At 41.9% G+C, this 18,388-nt stretch overlaps 1 protein-coding gene across 2 annotated transcripts in view; it reads left to right on the plus strand.

Annotated features, from left to right (window-relative positions):
- Nucleotides 1–18,388, plus strand: part of LOC124002571 (mitogen-activated protein kinase kinase kinase kinase 3-like) — an 81,292-nt gene that overhangs the window by 36,976 nt on the left and 25,928 nt on the right. Inside the window, exons 5-15 of one of the 2 annotated variants that reach the window (XM_046310062.1) lie at nt 78–133; nt 819–866; nt 1,464–1,506; nt 2,149–2,221; nt 5,359–5,490; nt 6,122–6,184; nt 6,594–6,675; nt 8,068–8,190; nt 11,302–11,374; nt 13,978–14,039; nt 15,151–15,213. In XM_046310062.1, the coding sequence (XP_046166018.1) occupies nt 78–133; nt 819–866; nt 1,464–1,506; nt 2,149–2,221; nt 5,359–5,490; nt 6,122–6,184; nt 6,594–6,675; nt 8,068–8,190; nt 11,302–11,374; nt 13,978–14,039; nt 15,151–15,213 (818 nt within the window). The remainder of the gene's footprint in view (nt 1–77; nt 134–818; nt 867–1,463; nt 1,507–2,148; nt 2,222–5,358; nt 5,491–6,121; nt 6,185–6,593; nt 6,676–8,067; nt 8,191–11,301; nt 11,375–13,977; nt 14,040–15,150; nt 15,214–18,388) is intronic. The other variant, XM_046310063.1, reaches the window with a different exon arrangement.

Below are 18,388 nucleotides of genomic sequence, written 5' to 3' on the forward strand. Positions count from 1 at the left end.
GCACCAACGGCAGAGGAACGTTTTAATAAAGCACGTGTGCTTCTCAGGCTCCAACTATGTCTCTCCTTATCTTTCAGTGACGGGGCCTCTCACAGAATCACAAATAGCCTACGTGTCTCGAGAAACTCTTCAGGTACGTCAATTCAGTTTGCCTCCTCCAAACGCTCAAGCGCTCACTCTTCTTCTGACACACGTCTTTCATCTCAAAGTGTTGCCTTTGAACGTCCTCTTACCATTGATTTGACCCATCCACTCGAAATGAGACTGAAAGCAGCCTTTAGCAATGGGAAAGGGAAGGGAGATACCTAGTCAGTTGTACAACTGAATGCCTTCAACTGAAATGTGTCTTCGGCATTTAACCCAACCCCTCTGAATCAGAGAGCTGCGGGAGGCTGTCTCAATCGACATCCACGTCTTTGGCGCCCGGGAAACAGTGGGTTAACTGCCTTGCTCAGGGGCAGAATGACAGATTTTTACCTTGTCAGTTTGGGGATTCGATCCAGAAACCTTTCGGTTACTGACCCAATGCTCTAACCAGTAGGCGACCTGCATAGCAACATCGAAAGGACTATTGTTGTCATTGATTTGTTTGATTTTGATATACAACTATTATACCATAATAAATCCCATCTTTAGAAATCCCCCAAAATAATAACCAGACTATTGCTTTCCTGGTTAAATGACAATGCTCTCATGCTTTGGAAAAGTATATGTGGTGATTTTGGTTGGATGCTAAAAAGGGACAACATATTAGGATGAGATATTATTTGTGAAGAGGTCAATGGACTGACTCACTGTAGGCATGTTTCCCTCCACAGGGTCTCTACTATCTACACAACAAAGGGAAAATGCACAGAGACATAAAGGTAAGGTGGGAAAATGGCACATTGTAGCAGGAATACATGGCTTCCATTGCATAGAATAGAGTGCACAAAGACAAAGGTAAGGTGGGACTGGGACAATAACCGTTTCAAGCTGGAATACATTGTGTAAATTAGGATAGAATAGAGGTTATTGTCCTCTTTATTAAGGAAGTCATTTTACACAAGCTTGTACGCACACACAAATAGACCAACAACACCTTTACCCACACATGTACAATTACATTGACAGTAGTTTTAAGTCCTCCTATGGAATTTCTTGGCATAGATGTGCAATAGCCATTATAAAAACATTTCTGACACTAATGGCCACCATTTTAATCCCCACAAGACATCTTTCAAAGTCACTCCAGGCTTTTCCCGTTTCGGTCTTTCCCCTGTGAAGTTTCCTTTTGATAGATGGCCTTGTTAAGAGACCGCTGCAGAAATTAAGTTGCACTGAAAATGTGCAGATACAAGTTAGTTAGACGTTTGATACGTTGTTGAAGGGGGAAAATAGGTAAAAACGTACTAAGCGCTTCCATAGGCCTATGCAACTGCAGATCCATTGTGACGTTCTGATCTTCTTTTATGTGCACAAAGGGAGCAAACATACTGTTGACAGACAACGGGTACGTCAAACTAGGTAAGGAGTCCAGGCGTGCAACTGTTTTCTTTGATGTGTGTTTCTATATGATGAATCATGGCAAGTTGATGAGCGCGTGAATCCTCACCTGGCGAAGATTGACAAGCTGTTAATTGAGCTTGGCTGTGAAGAGCACCTTCTGCTTTCACATTCTGTCTCTCTGTCTGTCCTCTCTCTCTCTCTTTCTGTGTGTGTGTGTGCGTGCCTTCCTATTCAATGTGTGTAGTAGGCCAAATCGAGTCTGCGACACACGCACAGCTTGGACAGTGATAATTGTATCAGTGCTAACACTACACTTTATATCGTATTCCTTTTGGAATATTACCTGCGCCAGCTTACAAAAGATGTATAATTTATTACAATACATGAGCATTGCATGATTTGAATTGATTTCAACATCGTTATGCATAATTATGCATAGTTTATCATCATCAAACGTGTATTAGAAGTTCACTGTATTCATGATAAACTGTTACTGTATTCATGTAACTCTGACTTTAAACAACTCATTTACAAATCATTCATTGGTGAGTAACGACATGTTAATAAAAATGCACAATTATTATTAATTATGCTTAATGGAGGCCTCATGTAGATATAACTACAAAGTCAGGCTTCTCACGTCTTTCTTTTCCTCTGCAGCTGACTTTGGCGTCTCGGCCCAAATCACGATGACCATTGCCAAGAGAAAATCCTTCATCGGCACACCTTACTGGTAACGTCCTTCATCACTTCCCCCTTCTATCGATTCTCTCTCTCTCCCTTGATACCCAAGTCAGGGGAATCTATCCATGGATCTATCGTCCGCCATTTTGTCAAGCAGGATATGAATGTGCCCTTCAATTGATTTTAAAAGGTGTTGGACCCCTTAGAGCCGATTTCCGCGGCCCGCATAATGAAAACATCCCCATCAAAATCTATCAGTTTAGGTTAGAGAGATGTTTTTTCTGCATTGCATCTGCCGATGTTGCCCTTCCGCATATACAGTAATAGGTGGTAGAGCTAGAGCGGTGTTTGTCAGACCATGAGACATCCCGAAAATTGGTCTTCTTACGAAAACGTCTGTAGCGTTCGAACGGTTTGGCCTGCAAAACCTATTACGACTATTGAACGATGAGACGCACAAACACGATGGCGTTCTCTGTTTTGCTATACGGCCACCACAAGCCTCACAAGACTTGTCTGAAGGTACCAGTTGAAACATTTTTTATGTAAGTGTATATATGGAGAAAGTCTAGTGACAGAAATTAGGGCTTAAATACACATTTCAATGCGTGTCACCAGAGATTTTAACAGTTTGAGAAGGCTTGACAAAAAAGATATGCAAAATCTAAACATGTTTTGCATTTCAAACTACAAAGCTAGTAGAATATATATATAATATATATATATATATTTGTTTTTTCTAAACCCAATCCAGCCCCTTACCCTCAACTGGTTTGTATCCTAACCCCAATCCAGCCCCTTACCCTAAACTGGGTTCGTATCCTAACCCCAATCCAGCCCCTTACCCTAAACTGGGTTCGTATCCTAACCCCAATCTAGCCTCTTACCCTAAACTGGGTTCGTATCCTAACCCCAATCCAGCCCCTTACCATAAACTGGGTTCGTATCCTAACCCCAATCCAGCCCCTTACCATAAACTGGGTTCGTATCCTAACCCCAATCCAGCCCCTTACCCTAAACTGGGTTCGTATCCTAACCCCAATCCAGCCCCTTACCCTAAACTGGGTTCGTATCCTAACCCCAATCCAGCCTCTTACCCTAAACTGGGTTCGTATCCTAACTCCAATCCAGCCTCTTACCCTAAACTGGGTTCGTATCCTAACCCCAATCCAGCCCCTTACCCTAAACTGGGTTCGTATCCTAACTCCAATCCAGCCCCTTACCCTAAACTGGGTTCGTATCCTAACCCCAATCCAGCCCCTTACCCTAAACTGGGTTCATATCTTAACCCCAAAGCTGACCTTTACCCTAAACCATGTTGGTATTTAAATCCTAACCCTACCCTTCCCATACACTGATAGATCACACGCTTTCTCTGCTTTGACCTCACCCCTCTCTTTATTCATGATTTTGTTTAGTCTGATGTTTTGATTCCTATTTAGTAGTTTTTCTGTTTAATATCTATAAAGCGCAATGTAATTTTTAAAAAAAAAGTTCAGCGGCAGAACGACAGATTTTTACCTTCAGCTCGGGGGTTTTTACCCCGTCAGCTCGGGGGTTTTTACCCCGTCAGCTCGGGGGTTTTTACCCCGTCAGCTCGGGGGTTTTTACCCCGTCAGCTCAGGGATTCGATCTTTCAACCTTTCAGTTACTCGTCCAACGCTCTAACCACTAGGCTACTTGCCGCCCCATTATATAGTCCCATATGTTATTATAATTATTATGCTTGGCGAAAACCAAACACTGCAATCCACAGTAAGAACCTCATACCAACAGTCAAGCATGGTGGTTGGAGTGTGATGGTGTGGGTATGCTTTGCTGCCTTTGTACCTGGACGACTTGCCTTAATAGAAGGAACCATGAATTCTGCTCTGTATCAGAGAATTCTTCAGGAGAATGTCAGGCCATCCATCTGTGAACCGAATCTGAAGTGCAGCTGGGTCATACAGCAAGGCAATGATCTAAAAACACACAATCAAGTCTACATGAAAATTTCTAAAAAGCAACACATTTTTAGTTTTGGAATGGCCTATTAATGTCCAGACCTAATCCCAAATGAGATGATGTGGCAGGACTTGAAGCAAGTAGTTCATGCTTGAAAACCCACAAGTGTTGCTGAGTTACAGCAGTTCTGCATGCAAGAGTGGGCCACAATTCCTCCACAGCGACATGAGAGACTGATCAACAACTACAGGAAGTGTTAGGTCGGAGTCATTGCAGCTAAAGGTGGAACAAACAGTTATTGACACAGGAGCATTGGGTGTTGCATAACTTTGTTTATGAAATAAATATGTAATTGTTGTGTTATCTGTTCACTCAGGTTCCCTTTATTTGATATTAGGTTTTGATTGAAGATCTGATAACATTCAGTATCAAAAATATGCAAAAATAGAGAAAATCAGAAAGGGGGGAAAATACCTTTTCACAGCACTGTAGGACCGACACTTCAGAACAAACTTCCTTTAGATTTTTTGGGGGGCTACTATCTGTTGTTCCATGTAGTGACTGTTATTCAATATGTTCGTATGGGCAAATTTTATTATGGGCTTTTCATTTTTTTTCAAGGTCTTAAAATTCTAAATCAAATAACTAAAGGATCTTTGGTATGACCTTAAAACAATTCCATATGTTAGCTTAGTAGAACCCCCGCTCAGCTTAGGCAGGGTTTCGACTCTGGTCTAGGGAGTTAACGTGTCAAACATATTCTGATTTATATTGATTGATTGATGATGGGCGGCAGGTAGCCTAGTGGTTATGGGCGTTGGGCCAGTAACCGAAAGGTTGCTGGTTTCAATCCCTGAGCCAACTAGGTGTGTCTGTGCCCTTGAGCAAGTAACTTAACCCTAATTGCTCCTGTAAGTCGCTCTGGATAAGGCCATTTTGGGGCCTTAAGCGAGATTTGGGTGGGTTGCCACCCCTGACCATGGGGGCAAAACATTTTAGTGGCCCCCCACTTGGCAGCTCTAGTGGTTGCGCCACCGCTAAACAAAAGTTTTGAAATATTTACAAAATGTGTTCATATTTATAAACATTTATAAGCGAGTTATTGGCACAGTTGGTTTGACAGTGTGAGTTGAGAGATCAGTGTGAGTTGGTTGAGATGACCCTGTAGTGTTAATTGCTATTGACTGTGCCAAGGCTATGTGGTGAACGGTTCATTTGACTGAGCCGACTCCCTGTGTGCAGGATGGCACCCGAGGTGGCAGCCGTGGAGAGGAAGGGCGGGTACAACCACCTGTGCGACATCTGGGCGGTGGGCATCACCGCCATCGAGCTGGCAGAGCTGCAGCCGCCCATGTTCGACCTTCACCCGATGAGGTTAGTGTTTGGACCCGTTGGTATCAGACCAGGGTCTTTTTCTTTTTGTTAAAGGAGAGTGGACTCTCCTTTCCTATTTTGTTGTTTTTGACAGAGACCGTTATGAAATGAAGAGCAGACAGAGAGAAGGGGCCAGTAGGTGCCGGGATTCTTATCCATACAGGCAGGGGAATCGTATACACTCACACCCCACATATATATTTGGACAGGGAAGCATATATTTTTTGGGGGGCTCAATACTCAAGGATTTTGGATTTGAGATAAAATGTTTCATTTGAGGTGACAGTACAGAATGGCGCCTTTTATTTGAGGTTATTTTCATACTTATCTGTTTTAGCGTTAAGAAATGAAAGCACTTTATGTAGCTAGTCCCCCATTTGAAGAAGTCTGTAGTATTCGGAGAAATTCACTTATAGTATATTGAAGTAGTCAAGTTAGTTATTTGTTCTCATATTTCTAACATGCAATGACTCTACGAACTCGTTGTATGCATTTGCAGGACATAAAGAAAGCAGAACATCATTATTTTAAATTTATGCTTAGTAAGTTAGCACCTCTGAGTAAAAGCAAGGATTGTAAGTGTAAGGACTGATTTCCTTAAATACACAACAGCACTTTTTTTTTTCCTCAGGGCCCTGTTTTTAATGACCAAAAGTAACTTCCAGCCGCCCAAGTTGAAAGACAAGGTGAAGTGGTAAGTGTCTTTTAGGGTTGCTGCCTGCAACATTACCTACACTCTGGCCAGTTCTATTTCGCTACTTGAACATACCGTCCTCTCCCACCCCAACTCTTATACATTAGAACTGGATGGGAAAAAAATATGTAATACAATATTAACGAATCAAATCAAAATGCTGCTAAAATATTAAAAGTCAGGCGTGAAAGGAGCCTCAGATTCGTGTCGATGTCATTGGACTCCGAGAAAGGCTGTTTTTTTGTGGAGAGGGGCTGGAGAATTGACAGCCTAACTTGATTTACACATAATATGGGGTCAGGTTTCATCCCAAAGAGGTTTGATCGTTATTAGCATATAAATGGAATATTTATGATCGAATAGGCGGAATATATCTTTTTTTAATCCAATTTCGTTCTCCCTCCCCAAGGACCAGTAATTTTCATCATTTTGTAAAGATATCGTTGACGAAAAATCCAAAGAAAAGGCCCTCTTCAGACAAGCTGCTGCAGGTAAGATGATCAGCAATGGGATTGTAGTGACGTCATTGTGTAGATCAAGGGATTTGGTTGCCGCAGTGACAACCCATAGAGCATTGTTTGTAAGTAACCCTTTCAAATGTTCAAGGTCAAGATTTAGTGAAATAGTGTGAATATTTGGAACTAGAGCCCTCTTTGCATTTGTTATATGTAGACTGGTTAAACGGGCAATATGAAGTTTAAACAGTAACACAGCAGTCACTGTTTTTGTACACAGCTGAGGGATGGTGCTGGAGAAATGTAACAGCTCTTTCTATACATTTGAGAGTGAACGGGTGCAAGGACCGACCATTCATGATACTATATCAAAATTATAGTTTTGAAGGTATACAGTGTTTTTTTTTTTTGTAATACAAGCTTATATTTTGGGTTCTGATGGGTACGACAGTTGAGCTAAGCTCATGAGGCAGTTAAAATATCCCTCAAGAATCAATGGGTAAACATGATTTAAAAGCCTGAAAAAGGATGTTGCAATCACAGAAAGTGCTGCAGTTTTTACATAGCAACTCTTATTTACTAGTAGCCTGAGGTTTGTGTTCTCAGAACTCTCCCATGTTTATTACTCAAATAAACATGGACAGAGGAACCCTTCTAACTCTTACGATCTCAAACGTTTTTACATTTTTTAAATCTTAGAAATCTTGTTTATCAAATCATTTGAAGATCTACTGCACTTATAGTGCCTTTTGCACATTACTCTTTAGCCTTTTAATAATCTATTGCACTATAGCATGTGATAAAAACAGGATAATATCTTGTCATGCTTGTCTGAGGCAAATGGCACCGTATTCCCTATATAATGCACTACTTGACCAGGGCCCATATTTGGGACACGGCCTAAATGTTTTGTGTCTGTCTAGTGTTTGTATATCAGTTCATATCAGATGCACCACTTTAGCCCTGAATCAAATTGTCCTGAGGGATGGATAAAGTTGTATCTTATCTCATCTTAGATAACATTTTCCCCATGCCATTTAGATAACATTTTCCCCATGCCAAGCCAACTCCTATTTTATTCAACTGCTGTTTGGCTCAAGAGGGAACAACCACGGCAGGAAATGTATTTATCATTTTTTAAATAATTGAGTGCAATGATTAATTTGACAATGTAGGTACAAAAAAAAGTAGAGTTTTATTCGATTGCATTTCTCATAATGGATTTTCTTGACTGATTCTAGCTTTTCTGTTCCATAGTCTCCTACAGTTAGTCCCAGTCCCAGATCTGTTTGTATAGTCTTGCCAACTGCTATGGTCATTGCCCCACCAATAACCATAGGATTTGACAAGGCAGCACAAACAGATCCGAGACCAGGCTTTCCTACAGTATGAACTCCGCTTCATTGTTGTCCCCTGATGTTTCCCCAGCACCCCTTTGTCTCGCAACCCCTGAGTCGAACGCTGGCCATCGAGCTCTTGGACAAGGCCAGCAACCCGGACCACTCCTCCTACGACGACCACTTAGATGACGAGCCCGAGGAGCCTGAGGAGGTACAGTGGAGCTGCAGACACTCAATCAGAACCAGTAACCTTTGCCTCTAGCGAGGGGGCTAGTCTGTTTCTGCTATCTTGCTAACTCCTTGCGTCAATCCAAACATTTGGCATGACTATTCCATAAGGAGTTGGCAAGATAGCAGAAACATATTGGCACCCAGGCTAGGTTGCCTCGAAGGTTGCCATTTTAAAATGGTGACATCGATTCTCACAGCGGAATAGTAATAATTTAGATTTGTGTTTTCTCTCCTGTATTCCTGGTTACCGGTTTTGATTGATCAAGGCCCTAAATCATTTTAATTGACTGTAGAGGACAATCATTGGTTATAGAGCATCTACTGTACTTTGTCATGCAGAAAATGTTGTCACTGTAGGTTTTAGGGGTCAATTTAGTCTGTGTATAATGCACAGCAAGAGCTTGACGAGAGTGCTTTTGCTATTCATAGCCACGGTATTCACACTCAGCAGTACTTTCTGTCGTTGCCAATATTATACTAGAATACACTGACTGAACATTCTGTCCTGTTCATTGGCACTCTTAAATGCATATTTGTTAGACAATTACAGAATGCATAATATTATACAGCATCTATATATTTTTGTTTTAATTTTGAAGATGTACTAGCCTTAGCATAAGCGTTAATTAGACTCTTATCTTCTTGCAATTAAAAAAAATCAAATGTACACGTCACTAATTCCAAAACCTTGCACGGTCACTTTAACTGGCAGCAGTCACATTGTCCGAGGTCCATAATACCTGTCTGTAGGTGTTGACTCTGTGCTTTAAAGGAATTATTTAGGCCAACTCACCCCCTGCCCTGTCCCCAACTGCTCTGGGGTAAAGTTTCCCCCAGGTACAGATCTATGATCCCTTCCCCCAATCCTAACCTTAACCATTAGTGGGGGAAATGCAAAACTGACCTGAAGATCAGCATCTAAGGGCAATTTCACTCTACTCCTCCTCATCTCCTCTCATCAGTTGGGCTGAGTGTATCTGCCTCTCTCCTTCGCCCTTAGTCGAAATACAAGAGGGTCGTTTGGCTCATACTGGCGTGTGTTTCAACCTGTTGACCCCTCCCTTTCTCTGCAACTCCCACGTATTGCCGTTGGCAGAGAGGTACCGTGTGTGTGTGTGTGTGTGTGTGTGTGTGTGTGTGTGTGTGTGTGTGTGTGTGTGTGTGTGTGTGTGTGTGTGTGTGTGTGTGTGTGTGTGTGTGTGTGTGTGTGTGTGTGTGTGTGTGTGTGTGTGTGTGTGTGTGTGTGTGTGTGTGTGTGTGGAGGCATTGTGGGCCTGTGTTTGCCTGCTCTGGTAAATTAGATTGTGTGGACATAGATGTTTTGTGCATGAGAAGTGTGTTTGGGTGTTACTTCAGAAATAGACGTGTGCTGAAATGGTTTGACGTGGAGAATGGTGTGATACCATTGGGTCCTTGCTGAAGCTAAAATGTATGCTAAACCTTTTGAGTACTTAGTCCCACTTTACAGTGGGTGACCATAATACATATTTACATCAGGTAGTGTAATTACAGTGTAGATACTGTAGCTCTACATGTAAATACAAAAGGTATCGGAGACACTTACTGTAAATTGGAACCAAATGCTATTTGTAGACCCGTGTGGCTCAGTTGGTGGAGCATGGCGCTTGTAACGCCAGGGTTGTGGGTTCAATTCCCACGGGGGATCACAAGAAAAAGTATGAAAAATGTATGCACTCACTACTGGATAAGAGCATCTGCTAAATTAATAACATTTAAAATACAGACTAGAATGATCCTATAATATATGCTGGTGAAGGTCCTTCAACCGCCCTTCGTTTCCGACGGTTTGGCTAAATGCTTTTAGTCTCTTCTTCAAAACAAGCACGCAGTGAAGGATGTCATTCAACTGTCATTTTGTGCCCTGGAACTGTCAGTTCCACTGTGAGCCCTTCACATAAAGTAAAGTGCATGTCCTCTGATGCACGAGGGAGGACACACTGCTAAATAAATAACAGTGGAAGCCATCCTGGGACTACCTTGGCCGCTGCCAAGTGTCACCCTGGTCCCTACGTAGTGCACTGCCGTCAAAATTAGTGCACTATATAGAAAGAATTTGTGCACTATATAGGAAATGGGGAGCCATTTGGGATGCACACTTATTGATTTTCCCCACAGGGCTTAGCGACCCCCCACCCAGAAGGGCCATTTTCATTACGCATGTGTCATCAAAGTGCGACATTCAGTGGTGTTATTTTTACACCAGCCTTTTTAATCAGGGAAACATGGAAGGTTGCCAGGAATATGTGACTCACCTGAGTGTTCCAAATGGAACCCTATTCCCTATATGGTGCACTACTTTACATAAGTATTCAGTCCCTTTGATATGAGACTCGAAATTGAGCTCAGGTGCATCCTGTTTCCATTGATCATCCGTGAGGTGACCGTGTGTTGAGGCACAGATATGGGGATGGGTACCAAAACATTTTTGCAGCATTGAAGGTCCCAAAGAACACAGTGTCCTCCGTCATTCCTAAATAGAAGAAGTTTGTCAAAATTGCTTAAGCTCTGTAGATTTGGTTAGGAATCATTGATGGACATGAATATTTAAACCGTATCTCTGATTTTCATGCAGATTTAATTCGGGACTGAGACTAAACCAGTCAGGATCACTCCACTTATTGGAAAGCCATTCTGGTGTGTCTTTGGCATAACAATGTGTGTAATTGCCTCGCTGAAAAATATAACTCTCTAGGTTTTCAGAAGACAGGCTGGTTTTCCTTGAACTTTTTACCAAGGCTTTGCTCCTTTCATATTTCTTTTGATCCTGACAAATTCCCCAGTCCCTGCCGATGACCAGCATTCCCATTTCATAAAACTGCCACACAATACTTGAAAATACAATTTACAGGGTTTTTGTGACGCTTTCATAAACGGTACTGTAGGTGGAATGTATGTCAGAATGCCTGCATCCAAAAATACTACATTTTTGACTAATGTATTACTGGCCTGGTCCCTGAACAGTTTGGGCTGACAATGACCATAAAAGTTGGCAATACAGCACAAACAGATCTGGGACCAGGCTAGTTAGTGTTTTATTGTTTCCCTCACTCCACTTTATCTGTTTTGACAGCCTCCTGTACCTGTGCCGCATCGGATTCGCTCCGGGAACACACGAGAAGGGAAGACACTCTCCGAGATCAACTGTGAGTGTCTTCAGTAGCATTTGTCTTAATCCCTCTGGTATAAGACTGTTATGAGAGTGACATTAGCATGCCGTAGTATGTTGTAAGCAGTCATGACTAGGGCTGTTGCGGTGACCGTATTACCGCCACACCGGCGGTCACGAGTCATGAAGGCAGTCAAATTCCACATGACCCTTTAGTCACGGTAATTAGGCTTCTCCAAGCTCTGATACCTCTGATGGTCATTAGTAGTCTACCAAACTTGCTAACTGCCTGGTACTCAGCATTCTATTGTCCTTCTAATCGCTCTGACATCAATGCAAATGTATTCGAAAATCTAATCAAACACTTCATGAGAGGCCATGAGCTAATGTTGCGCAACATTTCAATAGGCTATGCAATTGTGCGAGAAAACAGTAATGGCCTCTATTAAAAATAGGAGGATCAGCTTTCTATTGGCTAGGCCTACTGTATTTATTTGTCAACTTTCCTAATATTAAGCACATTGCTTATATTTAAAACAGGAGTACCTAGCTGGCATGAAAATAAACCACAGGGAAAAGCATCCTCTATTTAAGTGCATAGATTACATGTATTTTTTCCCCGCTGCCCCTGTTTCGAGACCGGTGCCTGATAATGATCCATTCTAAATAAAAACACATTTCACACATATATTATTTAGTATATGTAAAGACAGTATTAAATCAAGAATAGCCTAGCCCATAGGCCTGTATGTTTTAGTAAGGTTTGTTTCACAACTAAAGTGGCGAAAAATAGTATTAATGCGCTTTTCAAGGGGTGTAGAGCCTAACTGGCATACATAAGTAGCGTGTAAGTTTCAAGTTTGGGGAAGATCATTTTCACCATAGAAATTCACCTTTTTAATAAAAGCATTACACGCATAATTGCATTTGCTGTCACTTTTGAGAATGGTGTTTTCCGCTAATGGAACATTTACGCTTATAGCCTACTACCATGTGCGCATTGCAGCGCTTATAATGGAAAGAAATAGCCTAATAGTTTATCCGCATTTTAAGTTAAACGTTCTGATCTGTTGCGTCAGCCACATTGCAAAAACATTTTTTGGGGGGATGCTAGGGGTTGTATTAATTTGGGATCTATCGCATCCCACAACTGTCCCAGACTATGTTTGGAATATTTATTTCTCGTACAGAATAGAATAGGTTGAACTTTGTACTATGGGGGACAGTAGATTGACATAGGCTAGTGCTGTCGCTGTTCGTTAGGTCTTCTCATATTGTTGACTGACAAAACTAGATAGACGGGTCTTCCAATATCTTCAATATGCACCTCGGAATTAGCGCGTAAAAATCTCCTGTCCTCCGTTGCCAACACTCACTACCGAGTTCCAAACTGCCTCTGGAAGCAATGTCAGCCCAATAACTTTTTATCAGGAACTTCAGGAAATGGGTTTCCATGGCCGAGCAGCCACACACATGCCTAAGATTACCATGCTCAATGCCAAGCATCGATTGGAGTGGTGTAAAGCTCAACGCCATTGGACTCTGGAGCAGTGGAAACACGTTCTCTGGAGTAATGAATCACAGTCCAAAGGACAAATCAGGTTTGGTGGATGCCAGGAGAACGCTACCTGCCTCAATGCATAGTGCCAACTGTAAAGTTTGGTGGAGGAGGAATAATGGTCTGGGCTGTTTTTAATGGTTTGGGCTAAGCCTCTTATTTCCAGTGAAGGGAAATCTTAGCACTACAGCATACAATAATATTCTGCACAATTATATTCTTCCAACTTTGTGGCAGCAGTTTGGGGAAGGCCCTTCTCTTTTCTTGCATGACAATGCTCCCGTGAAGCGAGGTCCATACAGAAATGGCATGTCAAAAAAGGTTTATAGTGGGAGGCGGGATCAGATCAGCACAGTATTGTCCAATGAAGTTGCGGGGTGAGCCCAACATGCACATCCCCACATGTATGGATGTTGTACACAATGTTCGGAGAACCGTTATGGCTTGTGAGCGCTTCTTTCAAAACTACTGGCTGAAATTATACGAATCCTTTATAACGCATCTTTACAACTGCCTCAAGTGAGTAGCCATAATCTAACGTCTACTAAGGTCACTGTGACTGGTTAGATTCTAACCGTTAGAACATCTATAATGTCACGTTTATAACAATGTAACAAAAGCTTTTCAGATTTCTTCCTAATCGGTCCTTCCCATGACCTTGTGGTTAAATATGGAAAACCACTCCCCCCCACACTCCCTCCTTATCTCTCTTTTTGTCACTCAAAGTGGCAGAGACATCACTTCCCAAGAGACTTATATTCGCCCTGCATCTGCAAAAGGCATATGGGGAACTGCTTACTGTTCATTCAGGGACTCTATATGTGAGGGTCTAAATCTTTGTCATTAAGTTTTTGACTCCGTGCCCACAGGTATTATGGGGGAAAGTGCCTGCACTAGTAGGAAAATGCCCATAAGCGATCTTTAGCGATATGTTGTGCTTATGTTACTGTTCGACTCATGCGTTTTTGATCATTTTTTATTTGCCAGGCCACTGGGACTATATTTCAAAGTGTGTCGTGTGTTCATTTCTTAGTACTGCAGTTTGTTTAATTCTTTGTTAATTTTTTTTTTAACCCTGATAGTTGATCAAGTCAAGTTTGATCCCCCACTTAGGAAGGAGACTGAACCTCATCATGAACCAGCAGTGAGTGACTCTCCTAACACACACACACACACACACACACACACACACACACACACACACACACACACACGCTTGCCCATCAACATTTCACACTTTTCGACCAACCAAATCACGCTTTGCAACAATAACAACTGTTTAAATTCAGAACCTCACAATTTCCATGGCTTCTGCTATTACTATTGCACTGCTATTATCCCTTAACTGTGCATTGCATTTCGGATGAGGCGAACTATAGAATTATATGTTATATAGACTATATTAACTGTATGTGGCACAATAGGGATGGCAGAGGCCTCATACAAAGCTATATTGGAAACCCAGAATGTGTGCTCCAAAGGTAGGCAGTGCACTATATATGGAATAGGGAGTTATTTGGGACGTACCCACAGTCAACAGATAGGAGTTGTAGTTTGTGTGTTGACTTAAAAAATACCGAAGGGGTGAGACACTCTCGTTGTTGAATACATTTTGGAACCCTTCCGACAATGAAATATCTAACCTAGTCTAAACAGTGTTTTAATGTGTGTGTGAATCAACACAGTTATAAAGTCTGTACACAGTGCTTTCCCATCCTCCAGTCTTGAAGTGTTCTCATCTTTTATGCTTTTTTTCTTATAACTCCCCACACACACACACACACACACACGCTCGGGCGACTTTTATTATATTATATTATTATATTTACTTTTAATATATTTTTATACTTATTTTTGCTAGGAGTGTTTATTTTTAATTTTTTTGTTTTTATCAACAACAACAAAAATCGTAGGCTTGTAATACTACGCTCTTTCTCTCTCTCTCAACTTCTGTCTTTGGTGTGCTTCTGTTGGAGGGGAAGGTCGGCCACTTATTTTAGAAGTGCAAGTCCATGAAAGATAATTTTCTGAAGGCCCCACTTGCATGGTATCCTTTTGGTCCCCTGGCCAGCCTTTTGAGTCTCTCACCCCTTAAGTGTGTTTTATTTGTGTATACATTTCTAAACCCAACCATCATCCCACCTCTTCGGAGAACAACTTAAACACTTCAACATTTTTTTTATACTGTGTGTGTGTGTGATTTTTACCAGATGACTGTGAATAATCTATATTTTCTTGGTCTGTCTACTAAACAGCCCGACTCTGACGATTTTTTGGACTGTGTGGAAGAACAATACTACACTGCAAGATCTAACATGGTACTTTTGTTCTTATTTTTGCCCACATTTGACCTCCGTTTTGTGTTGTCTCATCCTCATCGCAGTTCATATGTTGTCAGTTCACGTTTGGACGCTTTTCACTCTGAAGCCCGCTGTCTTGCTCCTTTCGTTGCCATCCCATAACACTTTCAGTTGTTGTTGCACGTGAAGACATAACCCGTGCGACATGTACTCTCTTTTGTAACACATAGTTTGCAGCCTATAGTTCCTTTTGGTTATTAAAGCATCATGCATCACTGCACATGTATTGATGCCCTGTATACCTTACAGTATGATCAATTTGTATTCCTACCTGCTTTTGACGTGGATGATGAAATAACACAGTAATATCAGCATGAAAAATCACCAAACAGGTTCAAATGATGAAATATATCACATCTAACTCGTCCCCTAGCCTATTTTGTAGTAAGTAGAATTCTTTTTAGCATACGCTTGTTGTTTACAGGGGCACAAAAGGGCTTTATTTTTAGGCCTTGTCACAATGCCACACGTCTCTTTTTCAAAGAGAGAAGAGAGGTTTATAGAGAGGGGGATGGTTATCAAAGTGCAACGCCCTCTCAATGATGGCAGACTCAGACGAGGGAGGACAGGGAGCTGGAGAGAGGAAGAGGGGTTGGGATGGAGATATAGGGCTGGAGATGTTGAGAAAGGGAGATGTTCGTCGCTCTGGATAAGAGCGTCTGCTAAATGACTTAAATGTAAATGTAAATGTAATGTTGAGAAAGGGAGTGGTTTAGAGAAGGAGTGGGTGTGAGGTTTTATTTGACCTTTTATTTAACCAAGTCAGGTAAGAACAAATTCTTATTTTTAATGACGGCCTAGGAACAGTGGGTTAACTGCCTGTTCAGGGGCGGACTGAAAGATTTGTACCTTGTCAGCTCGGGGATATGAACTTGCAATCTTTCGGTTACCAACGCTCTAACCACTAGGCTACCCTGCAGCCCCAGGTTTAGAGAGAGAGTGAGGTTTAGAGAGAGCGCGATGTGTAGAGAGACAGAGAGAAAGAGTGTGATGTTTAGATAGAGCGCACAAGGTTCACAGAGAGAGAGGTTCAAAGAGAGCGAGGGATGTTGAGGTTAAGAGAACGCTTGAGAGGTTGAGAGAGAAAGAGAGGTTGAGAGAAGAAGGGATAGAGAGAGCGGTTGAGAGAAGGAGGTTGATAGAGAAAAGTGTCATTGTTTGTCCCATCGGGACAAACTCTCCGAGTTGGACAGGGGAGTGCTGCCAAAGCGCCCGCCACAGATGCTTTGCGTAACAAACAGTACATACAGCCAACATACAACAGCTGCACCGCGGTAAAACAGGCCTCCGCTTAGCCTCACAACCTCCCCACAACCTCTGCATGAATGTGTTGTGATATGGTAGGGTTTGTTTATTGTCAAGCGTTACCCATTAGGCCATACAGCAGCAATGTGCCCTAGAAATATAATATTGCAATATGGAATTTAGCCAATGCTTTTATCTAATCTAAAGATACAATTATGCAAACATCTTACGCATATATTTAGTTGTAAATATACGCTGTAGTACATATATACAGTGCCTTGCGAAAGTATTCGGCCCCCTTGAACTTTGCGACCTTTTGCCACATTTCAGGCTTCAAACATAAAGATATAAAACTGTATTTTTTGTGAAGAGTCAACAACAAGTGGGACACAATCATGAAGTGGAACGACATTTATTGGATATTTCAAACTTTTTTAACAAATCAAAAACTGAAAAATTGGGGCGTGCAAAATTATTCAGCCCCCTTAAGTTAATACATTGTAGCGCCACCTTTTGCTGCGATTACAGCTGTAAGTCGCTTGGGGTATGTCTCTATCAGTTTTGCACATCGAGAGACTGAAAAATTTTCCCATTCCTCCTTGCAAAACAGCTCGAGCTCAGTGAGGTTGGATGGAGAGCAGTTTTCAGTTCTTTCCACAGATTCTCGATTGGATTCAGGTCTGGACTTTGACTTGGCCATTCTAACACCTGGATATGTTTATTTTTGAACCATTCCATTGTAGATTTTGCTTTATGTTTTGGATCATTATCTTGTAGGAAGACAAATCTCCGTCCCAGTCTCAGGTCTTTTGCAGACTCCATCAGGTTTTCTTCCAGAATGGTCTTGTATTTGGCTCCATCCATCTTCCCATCAATTTTAACCATCTTCCTTGTCCCTGCTGAAGAAAAGCAGGCCAAAACCATGATGCTGCCACCATCATGTTTGACAGTGGGGATGGTGTGTTCAGGGTGATGAGCTGTGTTGCTTTTACGCCAAACATAACGTTTTGCATTGTTGCCAAAAAAGTTCAATTTTGGTTGAATAATTTTGCACGCCCAATTTTTCAGTTTTTGATTTGTTAAAAAAGTTTGAAATATTCAATAAATGTCGTTCCACTTCATGATTGTGTCCCACTTGTTGTTGATTCTTCACAAAAAAAGACAGTTTTATATCTTTATGTTTGAAGCCTGAAATGTGGCAAAAGGTCGCAAAGTTCAAGGGGGCCGAATACTTTCGCAAGACACTGTATTGTTCACTATGTCATCACGTAGACACTAAAGATGGTAGCTGAACAGTTTCTTAACTGCACCCTCTGAGATTCTGTGTACATTGGGTTCAAGGCTGACACCTGGTTTGTCCCAAACGGCCCCCTATTCCCTATAGGTCACTACTTTTACTACTCAATATAGGGGATAGGGGGCCATTTGGGACGCAGAACCCGGCATCTCTGTGACTAAGAGACCGTTATTATAGGGGAAGGAACGGAAGAAAAGCGACAGGGACGGTTATCAAAGCGCATCACCCTCGCAATGATGGCAGACTCAGACGAGGGGGAGGACGGAGAGATGAGATGAGAGGTGAGGGATGGAGGAGGGCAGAGAGGTGACAGAGTCACTGAGCTGCAAAGCCTGAGATCTTCTGTCAACTCTCCTTCCTTCCCTCCCTCTCTTTCTCTCTATAGCCCCCTCCCTCTCTGAAAAATCCCTCCCTCAGCAGAACGCAGAGCGGTGAATAATGAAATTTCGTCTGATAATCTAGGGGTGAAAAAAATCGATGCGGTTTTGCATGACTGAGAGTTCCGCTCCAAAGGCAGAAGGTGGTAAATCTGATTCAGACAGATGTGTCATCCACACAGTTTATCCAGTCTTTACTGTGGAGATAGAGTTT

The sequence above is a fragment of the Oncorhynchus gorbuscha genome, linkage group LG18, assembly GCF_021184085.1.
Source record: "Oncorhynchus gorbuscha isolate QuinsamMale2020 ecotype Even-year linkage group LG18, OgorEven_v1.0, whole genome shotgun sequence".
Lineage (NCBI taxonomy): Eukaryota > Metazoa > Chordata > Actinopteri > Salmoniformes > Salmonidae > Oncorhynchus > Oncorhynchus gorbuscha.